This window comes from Pongo abelii, chromosome 23 (genome assembly GCF_028885655.2).
Source record: "Pongo abelii isolate AG06213 chromosome 23, NHGRI_mPonAbe1-v2.0_pri, whole genome shotgun sequence".
In the NCBI taxonomy this organism is placed as follows: domain Eukaryota; kingdom Metazoa; phylum Chordata; class Mammalia; order Primates; family Hominidae; genus Pongo; species Pongo abelii.
In genome coordinates, this window is record NC_085929.1 from 30,759,589 (window position 1) to 30,787,213 (window position 27,625).

At 50.9% G+C, this 27,625-nt stretch overlaps 2 protein-coding genes and 1 long non-coding RNA gene across 6 annotated transcripts in view; 1 reads left to right on the plus strand and 2 right to left on the minus strand.

The window, feature by feature from the left end:
* The first annotated feature begins 5,193 nt into the window (after positions 1 to 5,193).
* LOC100435123 (uncharacterized) overlaps positions 5,194 to 27,625 on the plus strand; it is a 45,261-nt gene continuing 22,829 nt past the window's right edge. For all 3 annotated transcript variants that reach the window (XR_010139444.1, XR_010139443.1, XR_010139442.1), the window contains exons 1-5: positions 5,194 to 5,287; positions 9,100 to 9,211; positions 9,613 to 9,695; positions 10,221 to 10,331; positions 13,912 to 14,022. This is a non-coding gene — a long non-coding RNA (uncharacterized LOC100435123). The remainder of the gene's footprint in view (positions 5,288 to 9,099; positions 9,212 to 9,612; positions 9,696 to 10,220; positions 10,332 to 13,911; positions 14,023 to 27,625) is intronic.
* Positions 6,517 to 25,924, minus strand: RGL4 (ral guanine nucleotide dissociation stimulator like 4). The gene is made up of 9 exons (XM_054543215.2): positions 25,705 to 25,924; positions 23,083 to 23,255; positions 21,531 to 21,724; positions 21,068 to 21,390; positions 20,085 to 20,300; positions 19,612 to 19,712; positions 19,043 to 19,112; positions 17,398 to 17,472; positions 6,517 to 16,914 (listed from the first exon to the last, which is right to left on the minus strand). The coding sequence occupies exons 1-9, from the start codon at positions 25,843 to 25,845 to the stop codon at positions 16,633 to 16,635; spliced, it is 1,575 nt and encodes a 524-aa protein (XP_054399190.2). The 5' UTR covers positions 25,846 to 25,924; the 3' UTR covers positions 6,517 to 16,632.
* DRICH1 (aspartate rich 1) overlaps positions 23,236 to 27,625 on the minus strand; it is a 60,429-nt gene continuing 56,039 nt past the window's right edge. For both annotated transcript variants that reach the window (XM_063722806.1, XM_054543219.2), the window contains one exon: positions 23,236 to 23,255. In XM_063722806.1, coding sequence (XP_063578876.1) covers positions 23,251 to 23,255 — 5 coding nt within the window. In that variant the 3' untranslated portion in view covers positions 23,236 to 23,250. The remainder of the gene's footprint in view (positions 23,256 to 27,625) is intronic.

The window sequence follows — 27,625 nt, forward strand, 5'->3', positions numbered from 1 at the left end:
ACCAAAGGGACCCCTCTGTATGGCAGAGGCACCCGACAGCCATAACTGATGTGTACCCTTAGAATGACTTTATGGTCGGCCGGGCGCGGTGGCTCACGCCTGTAATCCCAGCACTTTGGGAGGCTGAGGCGTGCGGATCACGAGGTCAGGAGATAGAGAACATGTTGGCTAACACGGTGAAACCCCGTCTCTACTAAAAGTGCAAAAAATTAGCTGGGCGCGGTGGCGGGCGCCTGTAGTCCCAGCTACTCAGGAGGCTGAGGCAGGAGAATGGCGTGAACCCGGGAGGCGGAGCTTGCAGTGAGCCGAGATAGTGCCACTGCAGTCCCGCCTGGGCGAAAGAGCAAGACTCCTTCTCAAAAAAATAAAATTAAAAAAAAAATGACTTTATGATCTAAGAAGAATGTGTGTTCGGAGCCCCAAGCTAAGGAATCAGGGGTGGCAAGATCCTGGAACGATGCCAACCTATGAAACCCTGAGTCAAGAGGTCAAGCTGGGCACTTGGTTTCTCAGGTCGACTGCTTGGCCCTCTTCCAAGCTGTACTTTCTTTCTTTCCTTTCCTCCTTTATTTCCTGTTTTAAAGTTTTATAATAAACTTTTTTTTTTTTTTTAGATACTATCTCAATCTATAGCCCAGGCTGGAGTGCAGTAGCTCAATCTCGGTTCACTGCAACCTCCACCTCCCAGGTTCAAAAGATTCTCCTACCTCAGCCTCCTGAGTAGCTGGGATTACAAGCGCTCACCATCACACCCAGCTAATTTTTGTATTTTTAGTAGAGACATGTTTTTACCATGTTGGCCAGGCTGATCTCGAACTCCTGATCTCAGGCGATCCACCTGGCTCAGCCTCCCAAAGTGCTGGGATTACAGGCATGAACCACCATGCCCGGCCTCGGCCTGCTTTTTAATAAACTTTTACTCCTACTCTGCAACTTGCCTCTGTCTGGTTTCTGCCTTATGACCCTCAGTCAAATTCTTGCTTCTGAGGAGGCAAGAATTGAGGTTGTTACAGATGTGTACAGATTCACCACTGGGAAGTTGGATACCTTCCACCGGTAACTGGTCGAGGATGCTAGGTGAAAATGTTATGGAAGCTGCATGGTTTTTACAAATCATGTAGTGGTTCTCATGTCCAGCCATAGCCACTGCACCTGTGTGAAAGTCCCCTCAATAAACCTTTGTCTTTTTTACTGTCTCCAGATCTTTTCCTCTACCCTTCCACACGGTGCCTTCCCTACTGGAGTAAAGTGGGGTCCCACAGGGCACCCTCTCTGTGCAATTTTTTTTTTTTTTTTGAGATAGATTCTTTCTGTGTTGCCCAGGCTGGAGTGTAGTGGTGTGACCTCGGCTCATTGCAACCTTCGTCTCCTGGGTTCAAGCGATTCTCCAGCCTCAGCCTCCCAAGTAGCTGGGATCACAGGCACCTGCTACCATGCCTGGCTTTTTTTTTTTTTTTTTTTTTTTTAGTATTTTTAGCAGAGATGGGGTTTCGCCATGTTGGCCAGGCTGGTCTCGAACTCCTGGCCTCAAGTGATCCGCCCACCTCAGCCTCCCAAAGTGCTGGGATTACAGGCGTGAGCCACTGCACTTGGCCTCTCTCCCTGCATCTTCATGTGTCTTCAACGCCAAGAGGGAGCTTCTGACCCCTTGGTTAGGGTCGAGGTCCCAGAGGCCCAGGGTCAAGCCTACCGCCGCCTCCCAAGGACGTACATCCCTGCAAGAGGCTGCATCCAGCAGTCATGGAAGAGGCTCCACTGGGGCCTGCTCCAGTTCCTGCTGGGGAAGGCAAGTAGAGGTGCCCCTTGAAGACACGGGGATTCCACCAATCTCAGGGGTTATGTCCTGGCCTGTGGCCCTGGATCGTCCAGCCTGTGCTGGGATGGGTAGCAGACGACGATGGGGAGCAGACGACGCCCTTCTTGGCTGGGGCTGAGGGTGGGGGTGCCGCTTCCCTAAAGGCCTAGCCCAGGGTTCCAGCCACAGGCCCCACTGGGCAGCGCCTGGCGCGGCGCGGCGCCGCCCCGCCCCTCCAGGCCTGGCAGTCGCCCTCAACAAAGATGGCGCGGACGACCTCAGGCGCGTCACGCTACCGGCGCGTCACGCGACCTTGCCGCAGCGCATCTCCAGCGCAGCTCTTATCCCCGCAGACGGGGGCCGAGACAGGTAGCGGGAAGCCTGGCCTCGGAGGCGGCAGTGTCCTGGGCGCCTCTCCGGCTGCTGTTGTATGGCTGCACGTTGGCGCTGCCGGGCGGGATGCTGTGTCCCCGGGAGAGCCCGTCGTGGGAGCTCAAGTAGCTGGACGGCCTCTGAAGCTTCCGCGCCGACTTCTCCGACAACCGACGCCGGGGCTTCGAGGAGCAGAGGTACCGGCGACTGTTGTCGGAGGCGCGGACTCGGGGCAGGGCCGGGAGTCGCCCGGAATCCCGGCGGTGGGAATGGGGTAAGCCCCGGCGCCCTGCAGCCTCCTTCACCGGAGTGCCCCGGAGCTGGGGGCCCGGAGGAGGTTAAAGGTCAACGGGCTTGGGGGCGCGGGGTTGGAGGACGGGGGTACCAGGGGGACCCGCGAGGGCGGGAGCGGTGGAGGCGGGAGGAGGAAGAAGCGCTCCTGTCGAGCCCCGTCCCTAGGCGAAGGCTGAGGCCGGGCAGTGTCCTTCTTTCTAATGTTTAATTTTAATTTTTGAAATGCTTTTGAGACCGGGTTTGGCCCTGCTGCCCAGGTGGGAGCGGAGTGGCGCAATCCTAATTTCTGAGCTCAAGCGATTCTCCCGCCCCAGCCTTGCCAGTTACCTGGGACCACCATGCCTGGCTAATTTAAAAAAACAAACAAACAAACAAAAAAACTTGGTCGGGCTGGTGGCTCACGCCTGTAATCCCAGCACTTTGGGAGGCCGAGGCAGGCGGATCACCTGAGGCCAACAGTTCAAGACCAGCCTGGCCAACGTGGTGAAACCCCATCTCTACTAAAAATACAAAAATTAGCCGGGCGTGGTGGTGAGCACCTGTAATCCCAGCTACTTGGGAGGCTGAGGCAGGAGAATTGCTTGAACCAGGGAGGCGGAGGTTGCAGTGAGCCGAGATCATGCCACTGCACTCCAGCCTGTGAGACAGAGTGAGACTTCGTCTCAAAACAAAAACAAAATCAATTTTTGTTGTTGTTTTTTTTGTTTGTATTTTTAAGATATAGGGTCTTACTGAGTTACCCAGGCTGGTCTCGAACTCCTGGCCTCAAGCCATCCTCCCACGTTGACCTCTCAAAGTGCTGATTACAGGCATGAGCCACCCTGCCTAAGCGGCAGGCGCTGCCCAGAGCTGGGCCCGGGGATCGGGAGGAGGGGACAGTTTAGATATTTTGAGGTCAGTTCTGCCAAGGCGGGAAGGTACCTTGGTTTTCACAGTTCAGATAGAGGACAGAATATGACCTCAGGCCAAGGATGCCACCCGTCTTCCCCTCCTGACTTGGATGTGGTCAGCAGAGAAGTGGGATCCAGTGAGGTCTGGGCCGCATTTGCCTGGTGTACATCCTCTTTTTCTTTTTCTTTTCTTTTTTTTTTTTTTTTTGTTGAGAGGGAGTCTCTCTCTGCTACCCAGGCTGGAGTGCAATGGCACGATCTTGGCTCAGTGCAGCCTCCTGGGTTCAAGTGGTTCTCTTGTCTCAGCCTTCTGAGTAGCTGGGACTACAGGCCCACCACACCCAGCTAATTTTTGTATTTTTAGTAGAGATGGGGTTTCACCATATTGGCCAGGCTGGTCTCAAACTCCTGATCTTGTGATCCGCCTGCCTCTGCCTCCCAAAGTGCTGGGATTACAGGTGTGAACCACTGCACCCAGCCTACATCCTCTTTTTCTGATTTTGCGGCATTCAGTACAGGAGAAAGAGAGGAGAGGGCTGGGTGCCAGCGTGTGCCCCACTCAGTGTCCTAAGCAAAGCACCCCCCATCCTGCTAACCAGCCTTCCTCCCTGTGACAGGCAGTGGGCCATCTGCCTCTTAGTCACAGGTGTGAACCTTCTTGCCTCGTGCTGGGATGTGCCCCTGGGCTCACCCCTGTCTTGGGAGATACTGGGTCCCATCCGCTCCAAGGAGGAACTCCTGGCCCCACTGGCCCAGGTGTACAAACTGCCCTGGCAGTTGACCTGTCATCAGCAAGTTATCTGTCTGTTCCACCAGGAGTCCCCGCTGTGTGTCAGTGTTTGCGCTAGGACTGGGGGCGCGGCTATGCAGTACACTGGTCCCGGATCCCTTTGGGGGCCTAGAAGCTGAGCCCAGCCCTTCTCTTCGCAGTCAGGCCCCACCTTGGACATGCGGGTTCCCTCCGGCTTCAACGACATCGGCCGGGCTGGCGGCTGCGGTATTTTGTCAGCTGGGTGTGGTATGAACGGGAGGTGACCCTGCTGGAGCGATGGATCCAGGACCTGCGCACAAGAGTGTTGCTGAGGATTGGCAGTGCCCACTTCTATGCCATCGTGGTCAGTGCGGCCAGGAGCAGGGCGGGTGGGTGGGCAGAGCTGCTGAACAGCGTGGGACCGTCAGCTGCCACCCACAGCCTGTCTCCTGGGGTGGGACGGTGGGGGGCCTTGCCCTGCCCTGCCCTGGAGGCTGTGCCCTGTGTAGGGGGATAGGTGGCCTGATGTACCCCATTGGAATGTCATTCTTCCCGTCTGGCTGGCAGGCCCGATCCCCATGCTGCAGATTATGTGAGGGAGTGCCCGATAGCAGTGCCCTTCCTCATGCCCTGACCTGCCACCCCCTCCCCATATCTCCTATGTTTGCAGTGGGTAAATGGGGTGGACATGGTAGAGCATGAAGGGGGCTGCCTCCCCTTTGAGGCCGACATCAGCAGCCTGTTCCAGGTGGAGCCCCTGCCCTCCCGCCTCTGCATCACTATCGCCATCAACAACACGCTCACCCCCCAACCCTGCCACCAGGGACCATCTGTACATGACCGACACCTCCAAATGGGGACCATCCTGCCTCCACTGCACGCACCCACCTTCCCGCCCCACCCTGTGGTCTTCCTGCCAGTGACAGGGTGGCCTTCGCAGAGAGGAGGCCCTGGATCTGGGGAGGCATGTGAGCTGAGGTCAAAAGACCCATGGCAAGGGCCCAGCAAACCACAGTTCTCCCACCCTAGATATCCCAAGGGTTACTTTGTCCAGAACACAGACTTTGACTTCTTCAACTACGCGGGACTGCTGTGGTCTCTGCTTCTATACACGACACCCACCACCTACATCGACAATGTCACCGTCACCACCGGCGTGGAGCGAGACAGTAGTGAGGGCTTCTGGTAAGATCCTCCCTCAGTGGGGCCCAGGGCGGTTCTGTTTGTTCCCTGTTTGGAAAGCTCTCCCAGCATCTCTAAACCTTCATAGGTTCCCCTCCACCTACGAAGCTAAAATCCAGGCTGTCTGAGCTGGCACAGGCTCCTGAAATCACCCATGTGGTAGATCTCGCTTGGAGAAGAGGGGTCTGGCCTAATGTCGCACAGCTCAGGGTGGCAATCCTGTCCCTTCCTCACAGTGCTGCTCTCACTCTAGCTCCCCTTGCTATACATCGTGCTCAAGGCACAGGCAGCTTCGAGGGGCCGGGTGCGGTGGCTAACGCCTGTCATCCCAGCTCTTTGTAAGGAGGGCTTGGTAGGAGGATCACTTTAGGCCAGGAGTTCAAGACCAGCCTGGGCAACATAGTGAGACCATCACCACAAAAAATTAAAAACCGCCAGGCATGGTGATGCGTGCCAGTAGTCCCAGCTGCTGAGGCATGAGAATCTGTTGAGCCTGGGAGGTCAAGGGTGCAGTGAGCTGTGACCACGCCACTGCACTCTGGTCTGGGCAACAGAGGGAGACCCTGTCTTTTTTATTTTTATTTGTTTTTGAGCTGGAGTCTCACTCTGTAGGAGCCCAGACTGGAGGGCACTGGTGCAATCTTGGGCTCACTGCAACCTCCACCTCCCGAGTTCAAGTGATTCTCCTGCCTCAGCCTCCCGAGTAGCTGGGATTACAGGCACCTTCCACCACATCTAGCTAATTTTTGTATTTTTTTTAGTAGAGATGGGGTTTCACCATATTGGCCTGGTTGGTCTTGAACTCCTGACCTCAGATGATTCACCGCCTCGGCCTCCCAAAGTACAAGGATTACAGCTGTGAGCCACCGTGCATGGCTGGAATACCCTGTCTTTTGGAAAAAAAAATTTTTTTTTAATTTTTTTTTTTTTTTTTAATGTATCTTTTTCCTTTTGTGAGATGAGGCCTTGCACTGTCGTCCAGGCTGGATGGCAGTGGTGCAATGATTGACAGCTGTTGTGGGGCCGCGGTTGTAAGTTTCAAAGAATTTAGGCTGGGTGTGGTGGCTAATGCCTGTCATCCTAGCACTTTGGGAGGCCAAGGTCGGCAGACCGCTTGAGCTCAAAAGTTCGAGACCAGCCTGGGCAACATAGTGAGACCCCTGTCTCAAAAAGAATGAATAATTAAAATAAATAAAAAAGAATTTAAATAAGAAATCACACAGCAAAGGTGATGCAGCATAGAGCAATTTATTGTAAATGGAAAAGTATTTTGCAAGTTAAGTTCAGAATAGCCCGGGCGCAGTGGCTCATGCCTGTAATCCCAGCTACTAGGGAGGTTGAGATGGGAGAACTGCTTGAACCCGGGAGGTGGAGGTTGCAGTGAGCTGAGATTGCAACACTCCATTATATAATCCCAGGTACTCGGGAGGCTGAGACAGCCTGGGTGACAGAGCGAGACCCCATCTCAAAAAAGATCGTGAAGTCCAAAATACACGGTTCACCCTGAGAGAGAATTCAGGGCAGGCTGCTTGTAAGGATGAGAGAGCGCTGATTATTACTGGGGAAACTCCCTTTCTGGGAGTCTTCCATGATGAATTCTTAAGGAGCTGGAAGAGGTGTTACTCTAAGCATATTCTGGGTCATCCTCTGGGTGCACATGGGCTGTAGCTGTACATACTTGTTCACACATCACATGTCTCAGCACCGTGGTTGGTGCATCCGAAGGACATGGTCAATTCCTTGACTACCTACCCTGCCTCAAGATCATAGCTCGTTGCAGCCCCAAACTCCTGGCTCAAGCAGTCCTCCCACTTCAGCCTCCCAAGTACCTGGGGCTGCTGGGACTGCAGGCATGCACCACCCCGCCCAGCTAATTTTTGTTATTTTTAGGGAAGATGTGGTTTCCCTATGTTACCCAGGCTGGTCTTGAACTACTGGGCTCAAGTGATCCTCCCTCTTCAGCCTCCCTGTGTTGGTGTGTTGGGATTACAGGTATGACCACTGCCCCTGGCCAAAAACATGGTTTTTTTTATGTTTGTTTTTTGTTTTTTTTGAGACAGAGTCTTGTGCTGTCACCCAGGATGGAGTGGTGCAGTGGTACGATCTTGGCTCACTGGAACCTCCGCCTCCCAGGTTCAAGTAATTCTCCTGCCTCAGTCTCCCTAAAGTAGCTGGGATTACAGGCGTGTGCCACCATGCCTGGCTAATTTTTGTATTTTTAGTAGAAATGGGGTTTCACCATGTTGGCCAGGCTGGTCTCGAACTCCTGGCCTCAAATGGTGCGCCTACCTCAGCCTCTGAAAGTGCTGGGATTGCAGGCATGAGCCACCATGCTCAGCCTGTTTCCTTAAATTTCTTTACAAAAATTTACCCTATGGTAAAGGGGTACTACCAGAAGGTAGAACAAGACACTTTGGTCCATGCATACATTGTGTGATGATGAAATCAGGGTATTTAGCATCTCTCTTGCCTCATAGAGTTATTATTCCTTTGAGATGAAGACATTCAGTATCCTCTTTTCTAGCTTTCTTGAAAAGTACACTCTGATAATGTTAGACCTAGTCACTCTGCTGCTGTGGAATAGAACTACAGGTTTCATTCCTCTCACGGAATATGTAACTTTATGCCGTTTCCAATCTCTGACCATGCTCCACCTTGCAACCCCCACCCGTGGTAAGAACAGTTATGCTTACTAGTTCTATGAGATAAAGTTTTGTGGATTCCTCCTGAGAGAAAATGCGATGTTTGTCTTTCTCTGTGTAGTTTATTTCTTTTTCCTTGTTTCCTTTTTTTTTTTTGAGATAGCGTCTGGCTCTGGTTGCTCAAGCTGGAGTGCAGTGGTGCAATCTCGGCTCACTACATCCTTGACCCCCCGGGGCTCAGGTGATTCTCCCACCTCAGCTTCCCAAGTAGCTGGGACTTTGGAGAAATGTCTCTTCAGGTTCATTGCCCAACTTTGGCTGGGTTACTTGGTTTTGCATGTATTTTTACTAGAGATAGGATTTCACCATTTTGGCCAAGCTGGTCTGAAACTCCTGACCTCAAGTGATCCACCCAACTTGGTCTCCGAAAGCACTGGGAGTACAGGTGTGAGCCACAGCACCCGGCCTCATTGCATCTTCTAGGCGTCTTTAAAAAAAATGTGTTGACTGCATACAGGTGTGTGTTTAGTTTCTCTTACGTCCCTAGGTTCATGGATTCATTTTTGTGCCACTACCGTAGTCTTTGGATGAATGGAGGTTTTACTTGTATTTTGAAATTGGGGAGTGTGCGGCCTCCGATTGAGTTTGTATTCCCTAGGATTGCTTTGCATATTTAGGTTCTTTGGGTCTTTGGTGGTTCCATGTGAATTTTTAGCCATGTATCGTTAACATTCCATAAAACGTTTGTTTCATACTTCACGTCCAGAATTAGGGGTGCGTTGGGACATTGTGATACTTGTTTGTATACCTTGAGTATGGATAAAATCAGGGAGTTTCCCATGCTTGTGACCACGTATAGGTTTTATATCTTCGATGTGTGAACATTCAGTATCCTCCTTGGTAGCTGTTTTGAAAACGGCATGATCATATTGTTAAGTATCATCGCCCTGCTTTGGAGTGGAATACCAGAATGTATTCCTCTCCTGTAACTCTCTGTGTACCTATTGTGTACCTATTGCTAATCCTTGATGTCCTCTCCTCCCCCTAGGCTGTGGTGACCACTGCTGTATTTCCACCTTCGGTCAGTTAAATTTTTCAGCTCCTACATGAGTGAGAACATGGAGGCTTGGTCTTTGTCTGCCTTTCTGATTTGATTGAACATAATATCTCCAGGTGCAGCCATGTTGCTGGAAATGATAGGATTCCACGAATTTTGATGGCCCAAAAGTATCCCACTGTGTCTGTGTACTAGAGATTCTTCATCCCTTCATCTGTGGATGGACAGGTAGGCTGATTTCTTACCTTGGCTTTTGGGCATAGGGCTGAATTCCACCTGGGATGACAGATCATCTCTTGCATGTCCTGATCATGTGCTCTGTGTATATACCTAGGAATAGAATCGCTGGAGAAAACGGTAGTTGTAGTTTTAGGATTTCAAGAAACACCCAAGTGGTTTCTTTAGTGTGCATACTAGTTCACCGTTTCCCACCAACTGTGGAGACAAGTTCCTCCTCTGGAAATCCACACCTTGATTTTTTTGTGTTTTAATATGTTTCAAATTTTTTCTTGTAGCATCCATTGCATGTAGAGTGAGATGGAATCTTGAGTGTGTTTTTGATTTTTGTGTGTGTATGGTAAGTGGTACGTGCTAAGTTATTGTGAATTTGTTTTTAATTTGTTGTGTAGGACTGGATGGAGGACCTGAAGACATGTGAGGTTGATGCACAGGTAGAAGAGAGATTCTCACCATCACTGATTCACCCAAAAGCGTAAGTGAAAATCACACTGAAGATTTCATCTCACTGCAGTTAGAATGAATACTACCAACATTTGATGGCAGTTTTGTTTCTGTAGAGTATGTGTGGTACACACATACAAACACACACAACCGTAAGAGTGCAAGGGACATTTTGACATATGCATATGTAGCGTCATGATCAAATGATCGTATCTGGCATCTCTGTGACCTTCCATCATTATTATTTCTCTGTGGAGAGAATATTCAGAACTGTATTTTCCAGATGATTTTGAAAAATTTTTCTAGATTCTGTTGACCCTAGTCACCTAGTCACCCAGCTGTGCAATAGAACACCAGAATGGATTCCTCGTATCTGACTGTCACTCTGTACCCGTTACCAATCCCTGCCCAGGCTCCCTGCTCTCCCCAGCCTCTAGTAACCCCTACTGGAAGTTCTGCTTCTAGGAGACAATGTTTTTTGGATTCCATATGCCTGATGTCATGCAGTATGGGTCTCCCTAGCAGACTCATTTCATTTCACCTAATTGTCTTCCAGATTTCTCCGAGTGGTTGCGGATGACATGATTTCCCAAAGTGTTAGAGCTGAAGTGTGTTTCCTTGTGTGTAAATACTGGGTTCCTTTATCCCTTCATCTGTGGATACACAGGTAGGTTGATTCCACATCTTGGCTGTTGTGACTAGTGCTTCAGGACACATGAAAAGGCAGATAACACAGGGATTTCATTTTCTGTAAATATGGAGCCAGTGGTGGGATTGTTAGCTGGAGTGGCAGTTGTACTTTAACCTTTAGTTTTTTTTTTGTTTTTTTTTTTTAAAGACAGAGTCTTGCTCTTTTCACCCAGGCTGGAGTGCAGTGGCGCAATTTTGGCTCAATGCAACCTCTGCCTCCTGCGTTCAAGCGATTCTTCCGCCTCAGCCTCCCGAGTTGCTGGGAATACAGGCACCAGCCATCACGCCTGGCTAATTTTTGTATTTTTAGTAGAGACGGGATTTCACCGTGTTGGTGAGGCTGGTCTCGATCTCCTGACCTCAGGTGATGCACCTGCCTCGACCTCCCAAAGTGCTGAGATTACAGGTGTGCACCACCGCGCCCAGTCTACCTTTTACTTTTTTAAGGAACTTCCAAAAGTTTTTTATAGTGTGTATAGTAATTTTCATTCCACAAAGAGTGTGTAGAAGATTTTTTTTTTCCTGCAAGTCTACACTGACCATTGCCTTCAACAATTTTGAATTTTGTCTTATGTAATACTCATTCTAGGTGGAATTAGATGGTAACCGAGTATGGTTTTGATTCACATTTTTGTGAGGATTAGTGATATTGAGAAACTGTCACCTGTGAGTCAATTTCCTGCCACCTTTTCACTCAGGTCTATTTAGATCCTCTTACCTTGGATATTTGTTGTTGTTGTTGTTGTTTTACACTTAGTCATATCAGTTTACTGTATGTAGCAGATAACAACCTCTTTCAGGGGTAGGATTTTTTATAGTTTCTCCCCGTCTTTAGGATGCCTTTTTTGTTTGTTTGTTTCATTGTTTTCTTTTCCCTGTAGAAGTTGCAAAGTGTCCCTAGTCTCATATGGTTATAGTTGCATATGTTAGCAGTGATTTTTGTGTTTAACACCCCACTTCCACGAAACACAGAAACATGCGTGCGTGCACGCACACACACACGCACAGCCATGCCTTGCATTGTCTGTGGGTGTTTTTTTTTTAGTGTTATGATGCTTTTTCACCTTTTGCAGCCTGTTTGCATAGATACAGGTTTCCTAAAATATACATCCGCTCTCTGTTTTCTTATAGGACCTTTACAGTTTCAAGATTGAGTTTAGGTCTTTAATTAATTTTGTGTTGATTTTGTGTATCGTGCATTGTAAGGGTCCTATTTCAGTCTTTTACCTGTGGATATTCAGTTTTCTCAAAATCAGTTGAACCAGGCTCTCCCTTTCCCATTGTATCTTTCTAGGGTTTTGAAAAATGTGTTCCCTACATATCACGTAGGATAAGAGTATTTGGCTGCCTCATTCTGTCACTTAGGTCCTCGTTCTGTGTTTGTGACGGTCATGGATTGTTTGGATAACTACAGATTGTTTTTCATTTATTATTTTCTTGGGTTCTAACCTTGGATTTTTCTTTTAATGCTTTCTACTTTCATTATTAGAGTTTAAAAGGTACATATGCAAGTTAGTTACATCTGGTCATTGCATAACATTGAGACTTGGGGTCCCAACAACCACGTAACCCAGGCAGTGAGCAGAGGGCCCACAGGGTGGGTCTTCAGCACACTCTTCCTCTCCCCTGTTTTTTCATTGGTCTGGTGGTCATTCCAGGTGTCTGTTGTTCTCTTCTTTATGTTTGAGTACATTCAAAGTTTAGCTCCCACGTATAAGTGAGAACATGTGGCATTTGGTTTTCTATTTGGGCCTTAGTTCACTTATGACAGTGGCCTGCAGTTTCCATGTTCCAGGCTCAGGTGATCCTCCCACCTCAGACTCCAGATTAGATAGGAGTACAGGTGCCCACCACCACATCCGGCTAATTTTTGTATTATTGTAGAGATGGAATTTTACCATTTTTCCCAGGCTGGTCTCAAATTCTGGACTTAAGCGATCCACCTGCCTCGGCCTCCCAAAGCACTAGAATTATAGGTGTGAGCCGCTGTGCCGGCCTCTCATCCACTGTTGATGGCTAGGTTGATTCCATGTTTTTGACATTGTGAATAACACTGCCGTGAACATACGAGCTCCTGTGTCTTTTGGATAGAAGGATTGATTTTCCTTTGGGTAGATGCACAGGAGTGGGCTTACTGGGTGAGATGGTAGTTCTGTTTTCAGCTTTTTGAGACATCCCCAATCTGCTTTCAGTGGTGTCTATACTAGCTTTCATCCCACCCGAAAGCGTACCAGCGTTTCATTTCCTCGGCTGCCTCGCCACCATGTGTTCTTTGCCTGCGTGGTCCTCAGCATTGTGACCTGTGTGGGATGGCATCTCGTCATGCTTTTGATTGGCAGCTCTCTGATAATGAGTAGTTTGAGCATGTTTTCCTATTTGTTGGTTGCTTGTACATCGACTTTTGAGCAGTGTGTGTTCACATCCCTTGCCCGTTTATTAATGGGATATTCTTTTTCTGTTTATTGCCCTGGTTGACTTGTTGAAGGGCCTTGTAGATTCTGCATATTAGACATTGGTCAGATGCACAGTTTGGGAACATGTTCTCCCATTCTGTACGCTGTCTGTTTACTGTGTTGGTAGTCTCTTTTGTGCAGCAGCTCTTTCAGGTGTTAGGTCTGACTTGTCAATTTTTGTTTTTGTTGCCATTGCTCTTCAGGACTTAGCCATCTAAATGCTTTGCCATAAGCCTAGGTGGAGAAGGATATTTCACAAGTTTTCTCATAAGGTTTTAATAGTTTGAGTTTTTACGTTTAAATCTTTCATTCATCTTGAGTTCCTCTTTGTGTCTGGTGAGAAGGAGGGCCCAGTGTTATTCTTCTGCACCATTGATAGCCACTTACTTCAGCACCATTGATTGAATAGGGTTTCTTTTTCCCTTTGCTTACTTTTGTGGATTCTGTGTTAGATCAGATAGTTTTCAGTGTGTGGTTTTACTTCTTGGTCCTCTCTTGTGTTCCTTCCACTGCTCTGTGTGGATGTGGGTCCCTAGCTTTTCCATGAAATTTGAAATCAGGGAGTGATGTATCCGATGTAGTCTGGATGTCTCAGGATTGCTGAGGATGAAACTCAGGGCGCTTCATGGTCCCACATGAATATTAGCATCATGTATTTCTATTTCTTTCAACAAATGTGTTGCATAGTAAAGGAACAATACAATGAGAGGGTAGAGTGGGGCGTTGTGGTCCATGCATACTTTGTGGAATAATGAAGTCAGGGTACTTAGTGTTTCTGTTACCTTTTCCCATTGTTTATTCCTTTATGGTGAGAACCTTTAGTATTCTCCTGTCAAGCTGCTTTGGAAGTGATGTGCTGATACTGTTAACCATGATCACCCTGCAGTGGAATAGAACAACAGAATTTTCTTCCTCTCATTTATGTGTAACTTTGTACCCATTTACAATTCCTGCCCATTACCCCTCTTTTCCCCCAATCTCTGTAAACCAATATTGTGCTCGCCAGGTCTTTGAGATAGAGTTTCTCAGATTCTGCATGTGTGAGATGACTCAAGGTTTGTGTCTCTCCCCCTCACTCATTTAATTTACCATCATGCCCTCCAGGTGCAACCGTGTGGTTCCCCACGATATGATTTCATTGTGGTTTTCTGTCTGAAGAGTATCCCAGTGTGTACATGTGGAGCAGCTTCTTTATCCCTTCATCTGGATAAGCAGGTAGGTTGATTGCTTATACTGGCTCTTGGGAGCAGTGCTGGAATCCACACGGGTGAGTAGATCTATCTTTGGTGACCTGATTTCAATGGCTTTGAGTGTATTCCTAGTAGTAGAATTGCTGGTTGAAATGCTAGTTGGAGTCTTTCAAGGTTTGGAGGAACCGCCAAGTGGTTTCTGTAGCGTGTGTACTAGTTTACCATCTCACGAACTGTGGAGAAGAGTCTCTCTCTCCCTCTCTCCCTTTCTCCCTCTCTCCCTCTTTCTCTCTCTCTGTCTCTCTCTGGAAACACACACCAGCATTTGCCTTTCTTTCATTGTTTTTTGTCTTTTTTTGTAACACTCATTCCAGTTAGAATGAGATTGTATCTAAGTGTGGTTTTGATTTACATTTTGCTTGTGGTGAGTGATGTTTGCCAAGTTGTTGTGAACTTGTTTCAATTTAATGTGTAAGACTGGGCAAAGGACCTGAAGACCTGACATGGATGCACAGGTAAAAGATTCTTAATCAACATTACTGATCCTCAAGAGAAGTCAATCAAAACCACACTCAGATATCATCTCACTCCGCTGAGAATGAATGTTACCGGAATGAGATAGCAATTTCATTGCTGTAGCGTATGTGTGTATAACCAGCGGGTGCAAGGGACAATTTGATCTATGTAAACGTGGCATCATAATGAAGTTGCAGTGTCTGGCATCTCTGAGCTCCAGAGTTATGATTTCTCTGTGGAGAGAATATTCACAACTGACCTTTGTAGCTGTTTTGAAAATTTTGGTTTTCTGTTCTTGCCTTTTGTTCATAATGGCCTACGGCTCTGTCCATGTTTCTGTTAAGGGCATGGATTTGTTTTTTATGGCTGTGTAGTGTTCCATGGTGTGTATGTGCCACATTTCCTTTCTCTGATCCACTGCTGATGGGCACCAAGGCTGATTCCATGTCTTTACCATTTTGAGTAGTACTGCCACGAACATACGAGTGCATGTGTGTTTTGGATGGAAGGGTTTTCCTTTGGGTAGATCCTTAGGAGTGGGGCTGCAGCGTGGGGTGGTAGTTCTCTTTTACGTTCTTTGAGAAATGTCCACACTGCTCTCCAGGTGTCCCCGGTCTGGGTGAAGGATGGTGCAGAGCCGGTGTTCTGGCCAGCATCCCGGTGGGGTCCCAGTCATTGCAGGATGTTGCTGGCCTAGTGGGATTTGGGCTCTAGCTGGCAGGACAGCTTGTAGCTGCAAGACAGAGAGGCAGCTGTGAAGCCACCATGAGCCACACATCAGGTCCCCTCTCAGTGCCTGCTCAGCTGGAATCCTGGGTTTCCAGAGGTCCCCATGCAACAGGGCTTGATTTTGGCCGTGGAGGCATGGCCATAGTCTCTCTGCAGCTGGCCACGGGAGAGCCTCCTCTAGGCCAGGTGGGGTGGCTCACACCTGTAATGTCAGTACTTTGGGAGGCTGAGGTGGGTGGATTGCTTGAGGCCAGGAGTTTGAGACCAGCCTGGACAACATCATTAAACCCCATCTGTACCAGAACAACAGCAGAACAACCGGACATGGTGGTGTACAGCAGTAGTCCCAGCTCCTTGGGAGGCTGAGGAAGGGCTTTAGTCCAGGAGGCAGATGTTGCAGTGAGCAGAGATGGTGACACTGCAGTGCAGCCTGGGCGACAGAGCCAGACTATGTTAAAAAAAAAAAAAAGAGAGAGTCTTCCCCCACCCTCTACACATCTGCTAGGCCCTCACCTCTCCTTGTCACTGAGCTGCTCCATTCTTGGGAAATAGGTGACAAATTTCTCAAGAGGCTGAAGCCTGTAATTCATGGCAGCCACGTGGAGCAGCTGCATTTCCTGCAGAACTCAAACCTCCTAGAGACAGAAAACAGGATGCTGATAGGGCCTGGGTGGAAGTTGCTGCAAGGGCCTTTGGGAGGCAGGGAGAAGGGGCTGGTCCCTGGGGCAGTTTTCTGAAGGGGCCCCATGCAGCGCCCCCAGCCTGTTCTCAGAGTTAGATGTAAACAGCCCCTCCTGCAGGAATTGGTCTTTGATTCCAATGCCTTTCCCACTTTCTCCACTGGGATGGGTCCCCTCCTCCTGTGTGTCAAACCCTCCCAGTAAACCTAAGATGTAGAGGATGGAGCCAGGGAGTGTCCTGCTTAGGGTGGACTGTGACATCCACATCCCCACCCTCATCCAACGTGAGTGCCCCAGCTGCTCACTTTCCTCCTCTTGATGTTGCCCTGGAAGGCAGACAGAGTCCATCAGAAAGGCCTCTGGCCCACAACCAGCCCTCCCCACCCCTTCCCACGCTGCACTACTGCCAGGGCCACCAGGGTCAGGGGATGTGCACATGACAGGACTTGCACCTGCCTCAGGCTCCGGGCTCTAGAGCAGGGGGCATGGGAGCTGAGGCCCAGGGATCTTCTGCCCCAACCCTCTCTGATGACAGACAGGGAAACTGAGGTCTCTCATAGAAAGAAAGCGCTCAGTGACCCTGCAACTGCCTGCCCTTGGAGAGGCTCAATTTCACCCTCCTATTACAGGACCACCCTAGGGAGAGGCTGAGTCCAGTTCAGCCCACACCTCAGCAGCTTTGCAGTCAGGCAACTCTGCAGCTTCACCACTCAGGGATAGGGACTGGTGGCTGCCATGGAGCCTCCATCACTCAGAGGTGATGAGATGGGCCTGACACCCCCACCCACAGGAGCAGCTGTGAGGCTCTCAGGAGAGGAGGTTTGCCAAGGGCTGAGATCTAAAGGCTGGGTCCAGGACCCTCTCCTCCCAAGCCTCAGGATCCTGGTTCCCAAGCACCCTGCCCCAGGCTCACTCACATCCAGATCATCCGGGATGGCCAAATCCAACCTGTTTAACTCAGTCAGAAAATCCCCCAGGAAGGGGACCACACCCTGTGCCAAGGAGGGGTGGGGAGGTGGGAGGGGTAGCGGTGATGAGTATTGGCACTCAGGTGCTTGCCCAAGGTCCTGTCCCATGAAATCCCATCAGCCCCTGTCTCCCAGAACCCCCCTCCCCAGGTCTCCCGGTTGGAGCAGCCGCAGACCCTGAGCTGCCTTTCTCAATTCTCTGCCGCCTCTATCCCAGCTGATCTCCAAGTCTAGCAAGCACTCCTAGTTACCTCTATGGTGGGATTTTAACAAGTCACAAGGGCCTGTGGTCCCAGCCTTACCCTTCCCCACAGACACTCTTGAGTCCAGCTTTCTCATACCCTTGCTCTGGTCTCTCAAATGGAGGTTTTCCAGGCCCAGTGGCCACAGGAGGACAGGGCTGGGGAGGAAGGCCCTGCTCTCTTGATAAGGAGGCCTCCAGCTGGCAGGGAAAGGAGCCCTGTCCTCTGATCCCCTGCGGCCCGTCCATACCACAGGCTCACTCACCTTCTTCTGCCTCTGCAGCCTCATCTGGGCTCTCTGGGGGTTCCTCTCCTGGGTGGCCACCTTAAAGCTCCCCGCCTGCCAGGTGTCAGTAACAGAGACAGTGAGGCTCTCCTCCTCTCCCCCAGTTACACCCCAGCCACCCCACACTTGGATCCCCAGGGACTGGCATGAGTCACCTGGCACAGTGCTCATACCACTGGCCCAGCTCCACACTCTCTGTGTGTCACCCAGTCATGCAGCCGAGCCTCCCTGAGACTGTTTCCTCTTCTGTAAAGAGCGATGAAAACCACAGCTACCTCACAGGGCCTCCTGAGGGCTCAGTTTCCTGTAGCTGTCACCATTGTTCTCACCCTCATCTCTCTGAGGAAGAACCAGGCAGGAGCACCCTCAAATTGCTTTCTTTTCTTGAACCTCATTTCCACCCTGTGAGGCTTGCACTACAGGCTCAGCATCCCTTCATTTTCCAGATGAGGAGACAGAGGCCCGAGGGGGCAGTGACTCCCCAGGGCCCTAAAGAGAGGGCACCTCCTTTCGCTCCTGGAGGCTCCATCTTGGCTGCCTTCACCCCACATCCCAGCACCACTACCCATCAGGGTCGTGTTCTCTTGAGTCTCTGAGTGTCTAGGTCTCCAGCCAGGAACAGTCGTGATGAGAGAGGGACAGGGTGTTTTAGGAGACCTGGTTAAGTGGCACCTGCCTATCTGAGCCCCACTGCAGTCTCTGCCGCACAAACTGGGTTTGAGCCATGCCAAAGGCTTCGCCTCGCCAATGACCCCCCAGGGGAGTTCTGTGCACAGAACTCTCTCTTCCTCCACTCAGGAAGTGGCCGCCTGAGGCGCCATCTCTGACTGACATGGCAGGGTTTTCCAGAGTCCTGGGTGGGGTGACTTGTTGCCTTCTCATTTGCATGGAAGATTCTGAGATCTGGTCAGGGAGGATCCCCTAGGAATGCATGAATCCCCCAGATACTCATCATGAGCATGTGTCGCTGCTAACTGGTGAGAGTCCTGTGATGTTTTTGGGTGTCAGCAAAGAGCAGAGTGGGGAGTCCCAAGCACACACATACATCTGTCCCGAGTATGCCCATTGGTAGCCAAAACTGGGCGGTCCACTGGACTCCCTGGCACATGAGCTTCCTCTGTTGTCGTTCCCCCCTCTCCCCCAGTGCAGGCCGAGGCCCCCTGCCCATGGAGGTCAGCTGCAGATAGCAGCAGCAGCAGCAGAGGCCTGGCTTCCTGAGGAATTGGTGGCCAGTTTGAGGTAGGAAGGAAATTCCACCTACCATGATCACGCCCCAGCCTGGTGGAAGCTCCATGCCAGCAGCATGGACCAGCATGGGAGCCAGAGCCCTGCTAATGCTGCAGCTCATCACCCCCGCTCAGCAGCCCAGCAGCCCAGCAGCCACTGCCACATCCCATTTCCAGGGCCTCCTGTGCCCGTGCCCCCACGTGCCTATGGACCCACACACCTCTCTTCTTGTTGGCCCAAGGTGGGCATGGAGGGAATTTTTCAAGTCCGCTTTTAGTAGGTAAAGTCAAAAGAAAACGAAATAACCACTCCACACCTGGTCCAATGCCCTTCCAAACTCACTCTTTTTTCTCTGACCCTTAAACACTTGTCCCACATCTCCCAGACTCCACTGTACCTTGATCAGCAGGTCCCTCTTCACTGCAGTGTCTTTTTTGCAGAGTTCTTTTAGATATTTTGTGCTTTTGCTATGGACAGAGTAAAGAAAGAAGAGTAAATTTGGGAATAAGGGGGGAGATTTGTGAGTTCCAATCCCTTCCGTTTGAAAACCCAGTGAATCCCAACTTCCTGGGTGAGAGTTTCCAGTGGGGTCCTCTGATCACAAGGGCTCCAGAGGATCAGGGTGGGACCTCTCATGCTCCACCCCTGGGCCCCATCTCCACTTCACATGAGCCACTGCGTGTTTACAGTTAGCTTTCAGTTGGACACAGAGTTCCACTGCTGGGTACAAACACCTGAAAGCCTCCAGTTGGCTCCAGTCTGTTCCTGATGGTTAAAAAACCTTAGTCCTGAGTTGGAAATCCTTGCCTAGGGGTCCAGGGCAGCTTAGTGACCACACCCACCGGCCCATCCCTGCCTCTAGTGTCCCTGGTCTCCAAGAACCTTTCAGAGTCATTGAGGGCACATGAGGAGACCTATGGGTCCCTAGGTCAACCCTGGTGCTCCTGTGGAGAGATTCCTCCTCACCTGGACACTCCTGCCCACGTCTTGTGTAGCCGATGTATTGGGTTGCTGTGCAGAGCAGAGACGATGGCGTGCACCGAGAAGTTGTTGAGGCTTAGGCACTCCTGGAGAGGGAAGAGTGAGCTGTGGGGTCCAGAGGTGGAGTCCGGCCCACTTCAGCCTCAGCTCCCTCTGCTGAGATCTCCCATCCTGGATGAAGCAGAGGCCTGGGGAGCTTCAGGAGGGCAGACCTGGGACTGAGTGAATGTCACTCATCTAGGAGGATTTTAGTTCAACCCAAGGCAGAGCCCAGATCGGAAGTGAGCAGCCACCACTGGGCCGTGGGAGTGAAGGTGAGAGAAGCTCTGGCAAGAAGGGCCTAGGGGATGTGCAGGGCTCAGGCCAGAGATACAAATGCCGATCCTGAAAGCCGATGGAGGAGAAGAGGCAGTTCCCCAGTTTTAAAGAGGGAATCCCCAGGCCCAACCATGGCTTACCCTGGCCACCTTGATCCAGTGCTCCACCACCCTGGCCCTGTCCCGGGCCCTCATGCCGTGGTTCCCAAGGCAGGAGGTGGTGACACAGTTGGTGAGCCTGTTGAAGTGTGCGATGGTGGCACGAACTGTGGGTGCCACGTGCTCATTCCCCTTCTTATGTCGTCGGCCCCAGATGGAGCCCAAGCATTCGTAGAGCACCACCTTCTTGAACAGCTCCTTTGGGGGAGGAGGAGAGTGTCACGGACACAGCACACCGGAGCTCAGAGTCACCCACAGTCCCAGGCAGGGACTGAGCTCACAGTCATCCATGGTCTGTGGCAGGAACCAAGCTGGAGCTCAGAAAGCTTTAAAATAGGCTCCAGACTTGTGGGAGTCCCTGGGTTTGGTTTTCTGCCCCCGAGGGACCTGAATGCATCATGGCCCAGAACCCAACAAGGGTGGGAAGAGAGAGTGACATTTTCTCCCAGGCCACCCTCGCTCCAAGAACTAGAAGGTGGCTCAGGCCTGCCCTTCCTGAGGCCTCGTCTTCCTCCAATTCCAATCAGCCCTCTACTCCTTCTCTCCATACCGGTGCACTTTCCTTGTGGCAGCTGCAACTATGGGCTCTGTTTGGGTGTCTGCCATAGAATCTAGTATGCATCAGGTACCTAATAAGCGCTGAGGGTAGTGAGGCTCCTGAGCAGCTGGATGAGTGGCCCGTGGCCCTGCCTGCCCCTTGGTGAGCACCTGTCCTGTCCTGCTTTCTGTCTATCCCCTGTCATTCAGTCTGCACAGTCACTCTGTGCAGCTGCCACAGGCGACGTCCCATCTCTGCTGTCCACATGCAGACAGGGAAGGCTTGTAGGTGAGGAAACTCATCCAGATCCCATGGTTGGTAAGAAGTAGGGCTGAAATTGGACCCAGGGCATTGGCCGCTCCTCAGGGAGAGGCTGGTCTGAGACAGCTGGTGCCAGAGACACAGCCTGCAAAGCCCAGCTGCTCACCGCATCCATGAGGGTCAGCTGCTCTGCCAGCAGCCTGGGAGGGAAGGTCGTCATGTCAGGCAGCTCCTCACTGGTTTGGTTCTTTACAGTGCTGGGACAGGGACAGGGGGACTCTGGAGCTGACTGTGGCTCCAGCACTGTCCCTGGTGGCGGCCCTTCCCCTGGTGCTGGTGCTGGCCCTGGTGCTGAATGTAGATACCCTGGCGCACCCAGGGCTGCACATGACTCTGTCTCCAGAGCAGGCTCCAGGTCCACCAGCAGTGGTGGTGCTGGCTCCAGGGCCAGCATTGTTAATGTGTGTTGCCCAGGAGGTGGAGCAGGATCTGGAAAAGGAGAAAAGGTCACCACACGAGTCACTTTTCACTGGGCTTTCCAAGCACAGAAATGACCAGATGGAATTTAAGGGAATTGTAGCCCCAAAACACCACCCCCGGAAAGTCTTCCAGACTGCAAGCCCCCTCACCATCTGGCTTGGCCTTGTTGAGCTCCGGAAGCACCAACTGGCCTAGGACAATTTCCTGATGGTCCTCCAAGCCCAGTCCAGGCCAGGTGAAGTTCCTGAAGGCCAGCTTTATCCAGAAAGATGATCGTTGCGGGGGCTGATAGCAAACTGAAGTGTTTTCACGGGGCCAGGTGAACAAAGTGGAGCTGATGGTTCTGGTGATGGAGAGGACAGCTGAGTCAGAGGCCTGGCCTTCTCCCACACAACCCTCCAGGGCATCCGTGTGTGGTTCTGGGTCCCTGGCCTGTTGCTGCCTGTGTAGGGGACAGCCCCACCCTACCCCAAGCCATCAGTGCTGTCATGGAAGGGGCAGACCTGACCATGCAGCAGGGCTGTACAGACCCTTATGCGCCCCGGCGTCCCACTGACATTCTCTTCCCAAAGGCCCTGGAGCACAGCACTGTGCACCTGAGCACTCAAGACTGCAGCTCCAGGCAGATTTGTGAGCAGGTTGCTCATCAGAGTTCCAGCTCTGGGTCCCCTGGTTCTGGGGTTAGGAGGGGAGGGGGGTGGAGGAGGTCAGGGAGAGCTGGGAATCCACAGTGCTGGGGATGGGTCTCTCAGTGGCCAGCTGTGACCCCAGCCTCACCTCTCCTTTGCAGTAGACCTAAGTCTCCATTTACATAACTCAGTATTTTCCTCTTGCGGGGGAAGTCCCCAGATGTCAGCCTTCTGGTGGGAATTTTAAGAAGTATGAGCCCCAGGGCTCCCTTAGTCTCTCCCCATCCAGAGTCTGCATATTTTCCCCCATGTTTTGTGGGTGAAAAGGCCCTTCAGAATCCTAAATCCACCCACTTTATACTTGTTGCTGGGCTCCGTGATTCTAGTCAGAATCTGGGAAGGTGCCACCATACATAGAGGAGGCCTTGTAACATTCTGTAGATACGACTTGTTTATTTTGTCTACTGTGAGCACCTGACTCTGAGTAGAATCAGAGTCAGGGAGTGTCATCTGCTTTGCTTATGAAATTATGCCAAGCCACAAGAAGAGTGATGCACAAATGAGGTGTTCTGAATGTATGTGTTGAATGAGTGAATCCCAACCATTGGAGAACCCCAGTGAGCCCCTCCAGATGTCTGAGTGGGCCTGTGGCTCCTTTTTCAGCACCAAGGGACCCCTCTTCTGTCTGTGTCAAGGAGAAAGACCAGCCGGAAGGAATCTCAGACATCCTTTACCAATGGCATCGCAGACTTGCTTTCTATGTGTTTTTCCAAACAGCGAGGGATATGGGCCGTTGAGGCAGAATGCTGAGAGCTGCTTCAGTGAGGGGGAAGAGAAAAGTAATAAACATGAATCACAGCACCCCCAGCAGGTTTTCCAGAGTTTTAGGCTCTAGGGACCCCTTTGTTTGCCGTGTCTTAGATCATTCAATCCCTACAAGAACCCTGTGAGGTTCATCTTCTCACTACTCCCTGTTCCAGAGGAGCCAACCGAGGCCCTAAGAGCTGCATCTTCAAGACAGCCAGTAGGGGACAGAAACACCTTCGTGCCTTGTGGGGGGATGTACACTCACCTTCTAACTAGTAGTTCCAAAAAGTGTGGCACAGTGATAAACTCCCAGGAGGGGCCCAGGCAGGTGGCATAGGGGGAGATGGGTTTAGTTAGAAAGGCTGGAACCAGGGACTCCAACAGCTTCTCCCATGTGCTGGGCTGGAGAGTTCTCATCTTGCAGATCTCATTTTCATACTAGGGGGAAAAGAAGGGACATGGGAGTCAGTGGTAACACCATGAACTGCCAGAGGATCGGGATCTGGAACTCACCAGGAAGCACTAACCCTTCAGGGACTTGCGCATGTGGAGAACCTGGGTGCCCATGGTGAAAAGGGTTCTAGGCTTTCAAAGTAAAATTGCTTGTGAGGATGGAGAATGATAAAACGATTCATGCCTTCAAGGCATTGTCACGGTGTTTGTCAGCTGTGGGGCAACAGCACCCTCTGTGTCAGCAACCTGCATGAAGAGCATCATCCCTGCAAGTCCTCAAGGCCTGGAGAGGCCTGGTCCCCTCCTCATTTTAGCGACAGGACACAGGACAAGGCGCTCTAGAAGAACCCTTTGACTTTAAAGGGATATGATTGTTTGTGTTCCTTTGACATGAACGTGAGTCTGGAGAAACAGCTATGGCCATCCCAGCCCTGGCCAAGGGGAAAATGCCGGAAGACTCCAGGGTGGGAAGAAGTGCATCCCAAGGCCCAGGATCTGCGAGGCGACTTGGGGAAAACGCAGGCAGGTATTGAACCCGTGAAAGGTTACGCAAATGTATGTTTGAAACTGGAAATGAAACAAGGTGATTTTCTCTGCCACACAGACAGCAGATTGGCAAAAAGTTAAAAGCATGTTAGCATTCAGGGGAGGCTGTGTTCAGAGAAGCAGCTACCTTCAGAGGCTGCTGGTGACCGTGTGACCAGCTGGAGCCCTTTTGGAAGTCAACTGGCTAGAGCTGTTGAAAGTTGATATCTGCATATCCTTTCACCCAGATATCCCTTTCCTGGGTGTCTGTCTTCTGCAGGGGATTTGTATATTTTATGGGTTGAATTGTGTCCCCTCCCCCAAATGTAAATGTTTCTATTCTCAACCCCAGAGACTCAGAATGTGACTGTGTCTGGACACAGAATACTCCAAGAGGTAATTGAGGTGAAGTGAGTTCATTAGGGTGGCCCTAATTTAATATGCCTGGGGTTCTTACAAGGAGAGGGGGTCAGCGCACAGAGAAGTTCAAGAGAAGACCCTGTGCTGACCAAGATAGAAGTCCGCCATCTCCAAGGCAAGGAGAGAGGCCCAGAGAAACCACCCCAGGCTAACAGCTTGACGTTGGACTTCCAGTCTCCAGAATTGCGAGGAACCAGATTTCTGTGGTTAAACCCGTCAGTCAGTGTGCCATGTTATGGCAGCCCTGGCAAACTGCTCCAGCCTATTAGGACACACATAGGATTATGCTCCCTGTAGAAAGGCTGCCTCGAAAGGGAATTTTATCACGACAGGCTCCACCAGCACTGAGAGGCTGACCCGCTGTGGAAAATGGCCTCCCTTAAGGAATATTACAATGATATGTGAGGGTACAACTCCTGCCTGATGGGGCTGCAGGGATGAGTTCTGTGAGATGACACTTTAAAGACTAATGCATAGAGTCGCTTCACCTTCTTTTGTTGTAATCAACGCCCCACCCCCCCACTTGTTTGTGTAAAAGTGTTGGATTTTAAGTCCTGGAGGAGGTCTGGCAGGGCAGCAGAGCTGCCTGCCTGTTGCTGGAGATCCACTTAGGGTGGGAAGTTAAAATAACAATATGAGTATGTTGCTACAATGTTACCATTGTACTCAATTATTGTGGCAACATGCTGAGATACTCCTGGCATAGCCTAAAGTGAAAACAGAAGGATTTTCTGATCTTCCTCTGATAGGTGAAAGGGACTTTGCCTGTAACCAAGTTGCCAGTGGGGACTAATGGCAGCCAGATTCCTTTGGGAGAGGACAGTGGGTCACTCAAGTGGGAAAGCCCTAGGACAGAGCTTAGGGAGTCCCCATGTTCATGTTTGAGTCCTGGGCCCACCCTGATTTTCTTGAGTCCCCGTCTGTGGAGACTCCTCTGTGCCCAGTCTCACTGCAGACCAGCACTGGCCACGGTTGGTGGCATGGTCCACCTGCCCTTTGAAGAAGATGGAGAAATTGAATCCATCCAACAGCTCTTGCTTGATCTGCTTTGTGGAGCTCTGCAAAGAGTGCCCGAGAGCCGGGCCAAGAGGTGTCAGTAGCTTGTCTGGCTGACCCCACAGTGGGACCACCCCCATTAGAACTCCTCCCTGGCCCCCCCTTCCCCAACAGGATTTGGCACATAGGAGCATCTGCATAGACCTCCAGCGAGAGAAGCTTGAGGTCTCCGGCAGATGACAGCTTGAGATCTCGGGATTCAGATTTGAGCAGACAAACTGTGTCCTCGACACCTTCCCATTCTGCCAGGCATAGCCTGGGCTGTGAACCTGACACCTACCAGGCTCCAAACACCTGACAACCTCCCTGCTCCTGTCCAGGGAGGGCCCCTCATTTCCTGTTTCCCCCAAACACATAGGGAGAGGCTTGGGGCTGCCCTGATGTGCACAGCTGAGGCCTAGCCTGGACGGGCCTGCCCTGGGCCCTGTGTTACCTGTGGGTGCCTTCTGGCAAAGGGCCAGAGGCGTCGAGGGTTAGAGTTGAACCAATGTCTGTATTCTCGGGAAAGACTTTCATGTTGGCCTCTTCTGCGATGAGGAGGTCGGCAACATGTCAGGATACAGCAGGAGAACATGTTCTCTCGAGCGTCGCCTACCAAGTGAGCTGGAAATGGGGCTGTCTCTAGAATATGGGTGCCTAGTTATCAGAATTCTAAGTTCTGTTGGGTGTCTGTCAGCAAGGAAGTGAGGTCACATCTTATAGGTTCCATCCTGTAAGCTCTTCCTTTCCATAAGTCCTACTCAAAGGCCCCTCTGGGCTTCTGACCACTCACCTTCCCCCATCAACTCCTTACCTGTTCACCACTATGAAAAAATGTGCCCTTTCAGCACCTTGGGAGGACCTGGATATAACCAGGGTCCCAGGTTTGAGGAGACAGTGCTGGGTCAAACAGCCTTTATCTTAGCAGTTGTGAGACCCTAGAGAACTCCTTTGGTGTTTTGGGGCCTCCCTAGCTTGCACAATGGGGGCTATGTTAGCATCTCCTTCCTAAGGAACTCATGAGGTCTGTTTGAGATAAATCTTTAAAAAAACTCATGGTATGGTGTTCCCTGTAGATACTGCACACACTTAGAGATGGAACAAATACAAGAATGAGTAAGAGGTAGCATGGAATATAACTCCAGTGGGCCTGGGGTCCACAGTGTGATCTCAGGAATAGACACTTTTGCTCTGGGTCTCGTCTTTCATGCTGCACCAGTAGAGGCTGAGATTAAATGAAATTCAGACATCCTCTGACATTGCACCTTCCGGTGCCTTCCCATTTTATTTAGACCCAGACCCTGTGCGTCATCTCAGCCTAGGGTGGGCAGCGTCCATGAAGATAGCACTGAGGGGTTAGTGACTCCCTTCTGAATGATGGAATATGACACAGATGATGGAATAGCACTTCTGGGCGAGTTTAGGCTATTACAACAAAGAGCCATAGCTTGGGGAGCTCATCAAAAAAACAGAATTGTATTTCTCCCAGTTCTGGAGGCTGGAAGTTGGATATCAGGGTACCAGCATGGTAGGGCCCTAGTGAGGACACTCCCACCCCATTCACTGAGCTTTTATAGGTGCTGTCCTTTCCATGGAGGATGGCTCAACTTTAGGAGCATGGGTAGACCTCCATTCAAAGCCCAGCTCTCACTTGTAGCTTGGTGATCGTGAGGAAGTCGTAGAACATCCGTGTGCCTATTTTCTCCTCTGAAAAATGGCGTTAGTGAGAATAGCTTTCTTTTTTAATCATAGAATATAAAGCATGCAAAGATGTTAACTCGGTGCCATTGGGCAGAAAGTGAGAGCCCAGCAAACCAGAGAGATCAGCTTGCCTACATCAGTGGCGAGGAGAGCAGAGAGTGGGCGAGGCTGGGGCAGGAAGCAGGCCAGCCTACCAGAGCCCAGGAACAGGTGAAGGGCAAGAGTGAGCTCCTCACCCTGAAGTCTCAGGGGACAGGCATGCAGGGGCTGTGGGGAGCACAATCATCAGGGCTGCTCTTGTTCCTCTGGTTCCCTCCATGTCTGACATGGACCCAGGGCCCCCTCTCCCTGTGTTTCCTCTCTGCCCTGCTTTCTTCCTGGCTGCCCTCCCAGGACTCATTTTTGGACCTGGTCAGGTGGAGTCTTGAGGTAACTATAGGCCTATTAATAACTCCTCTGAGGTTCAACCTGCCATTTGTTGAGACCTCTGAGCTTAGTCAGAAATCTGCTCCTGCTGGGATCCGAGAGAGGGCTGGAGGGAGCTGACAGTGCAATGGCAGTTTTCCATGGGGCAGCCACTCCAGGGCCCATTGGCAGGTATCTGCCGAACTGGAGCTTTCTTTTGGGTCTCTGGGGTTCCGAGGTGTGATTTTTCCTGTGAAGATAAGCTGAGC

Bases quoted from the DNA above. Each gene is read 5' to 3' on its own strand.
- RGL4 (XM_054543215.2), bottom strand. From the start codon at position 25,845: ATGTTCTCCTGCTGTATCCTGACATGTTGCCGACCTCCTCATCGCAGA. The intron at 21,391-21,530 runs GTGAGGGGGCTT...CTCCTTTTCCAG, and splicing joins CAACAAGGCCAAGCCAGATG to ATCCTGCTCCACCTCCTGGG. The intron at 17,473-19,042 runs GTACAGTGGAGT...GACACCTGGCAG, and splicing joins AGAGGGACCTGCTGATCAAG to GCGGGGAGCTTTAAGGTGGC.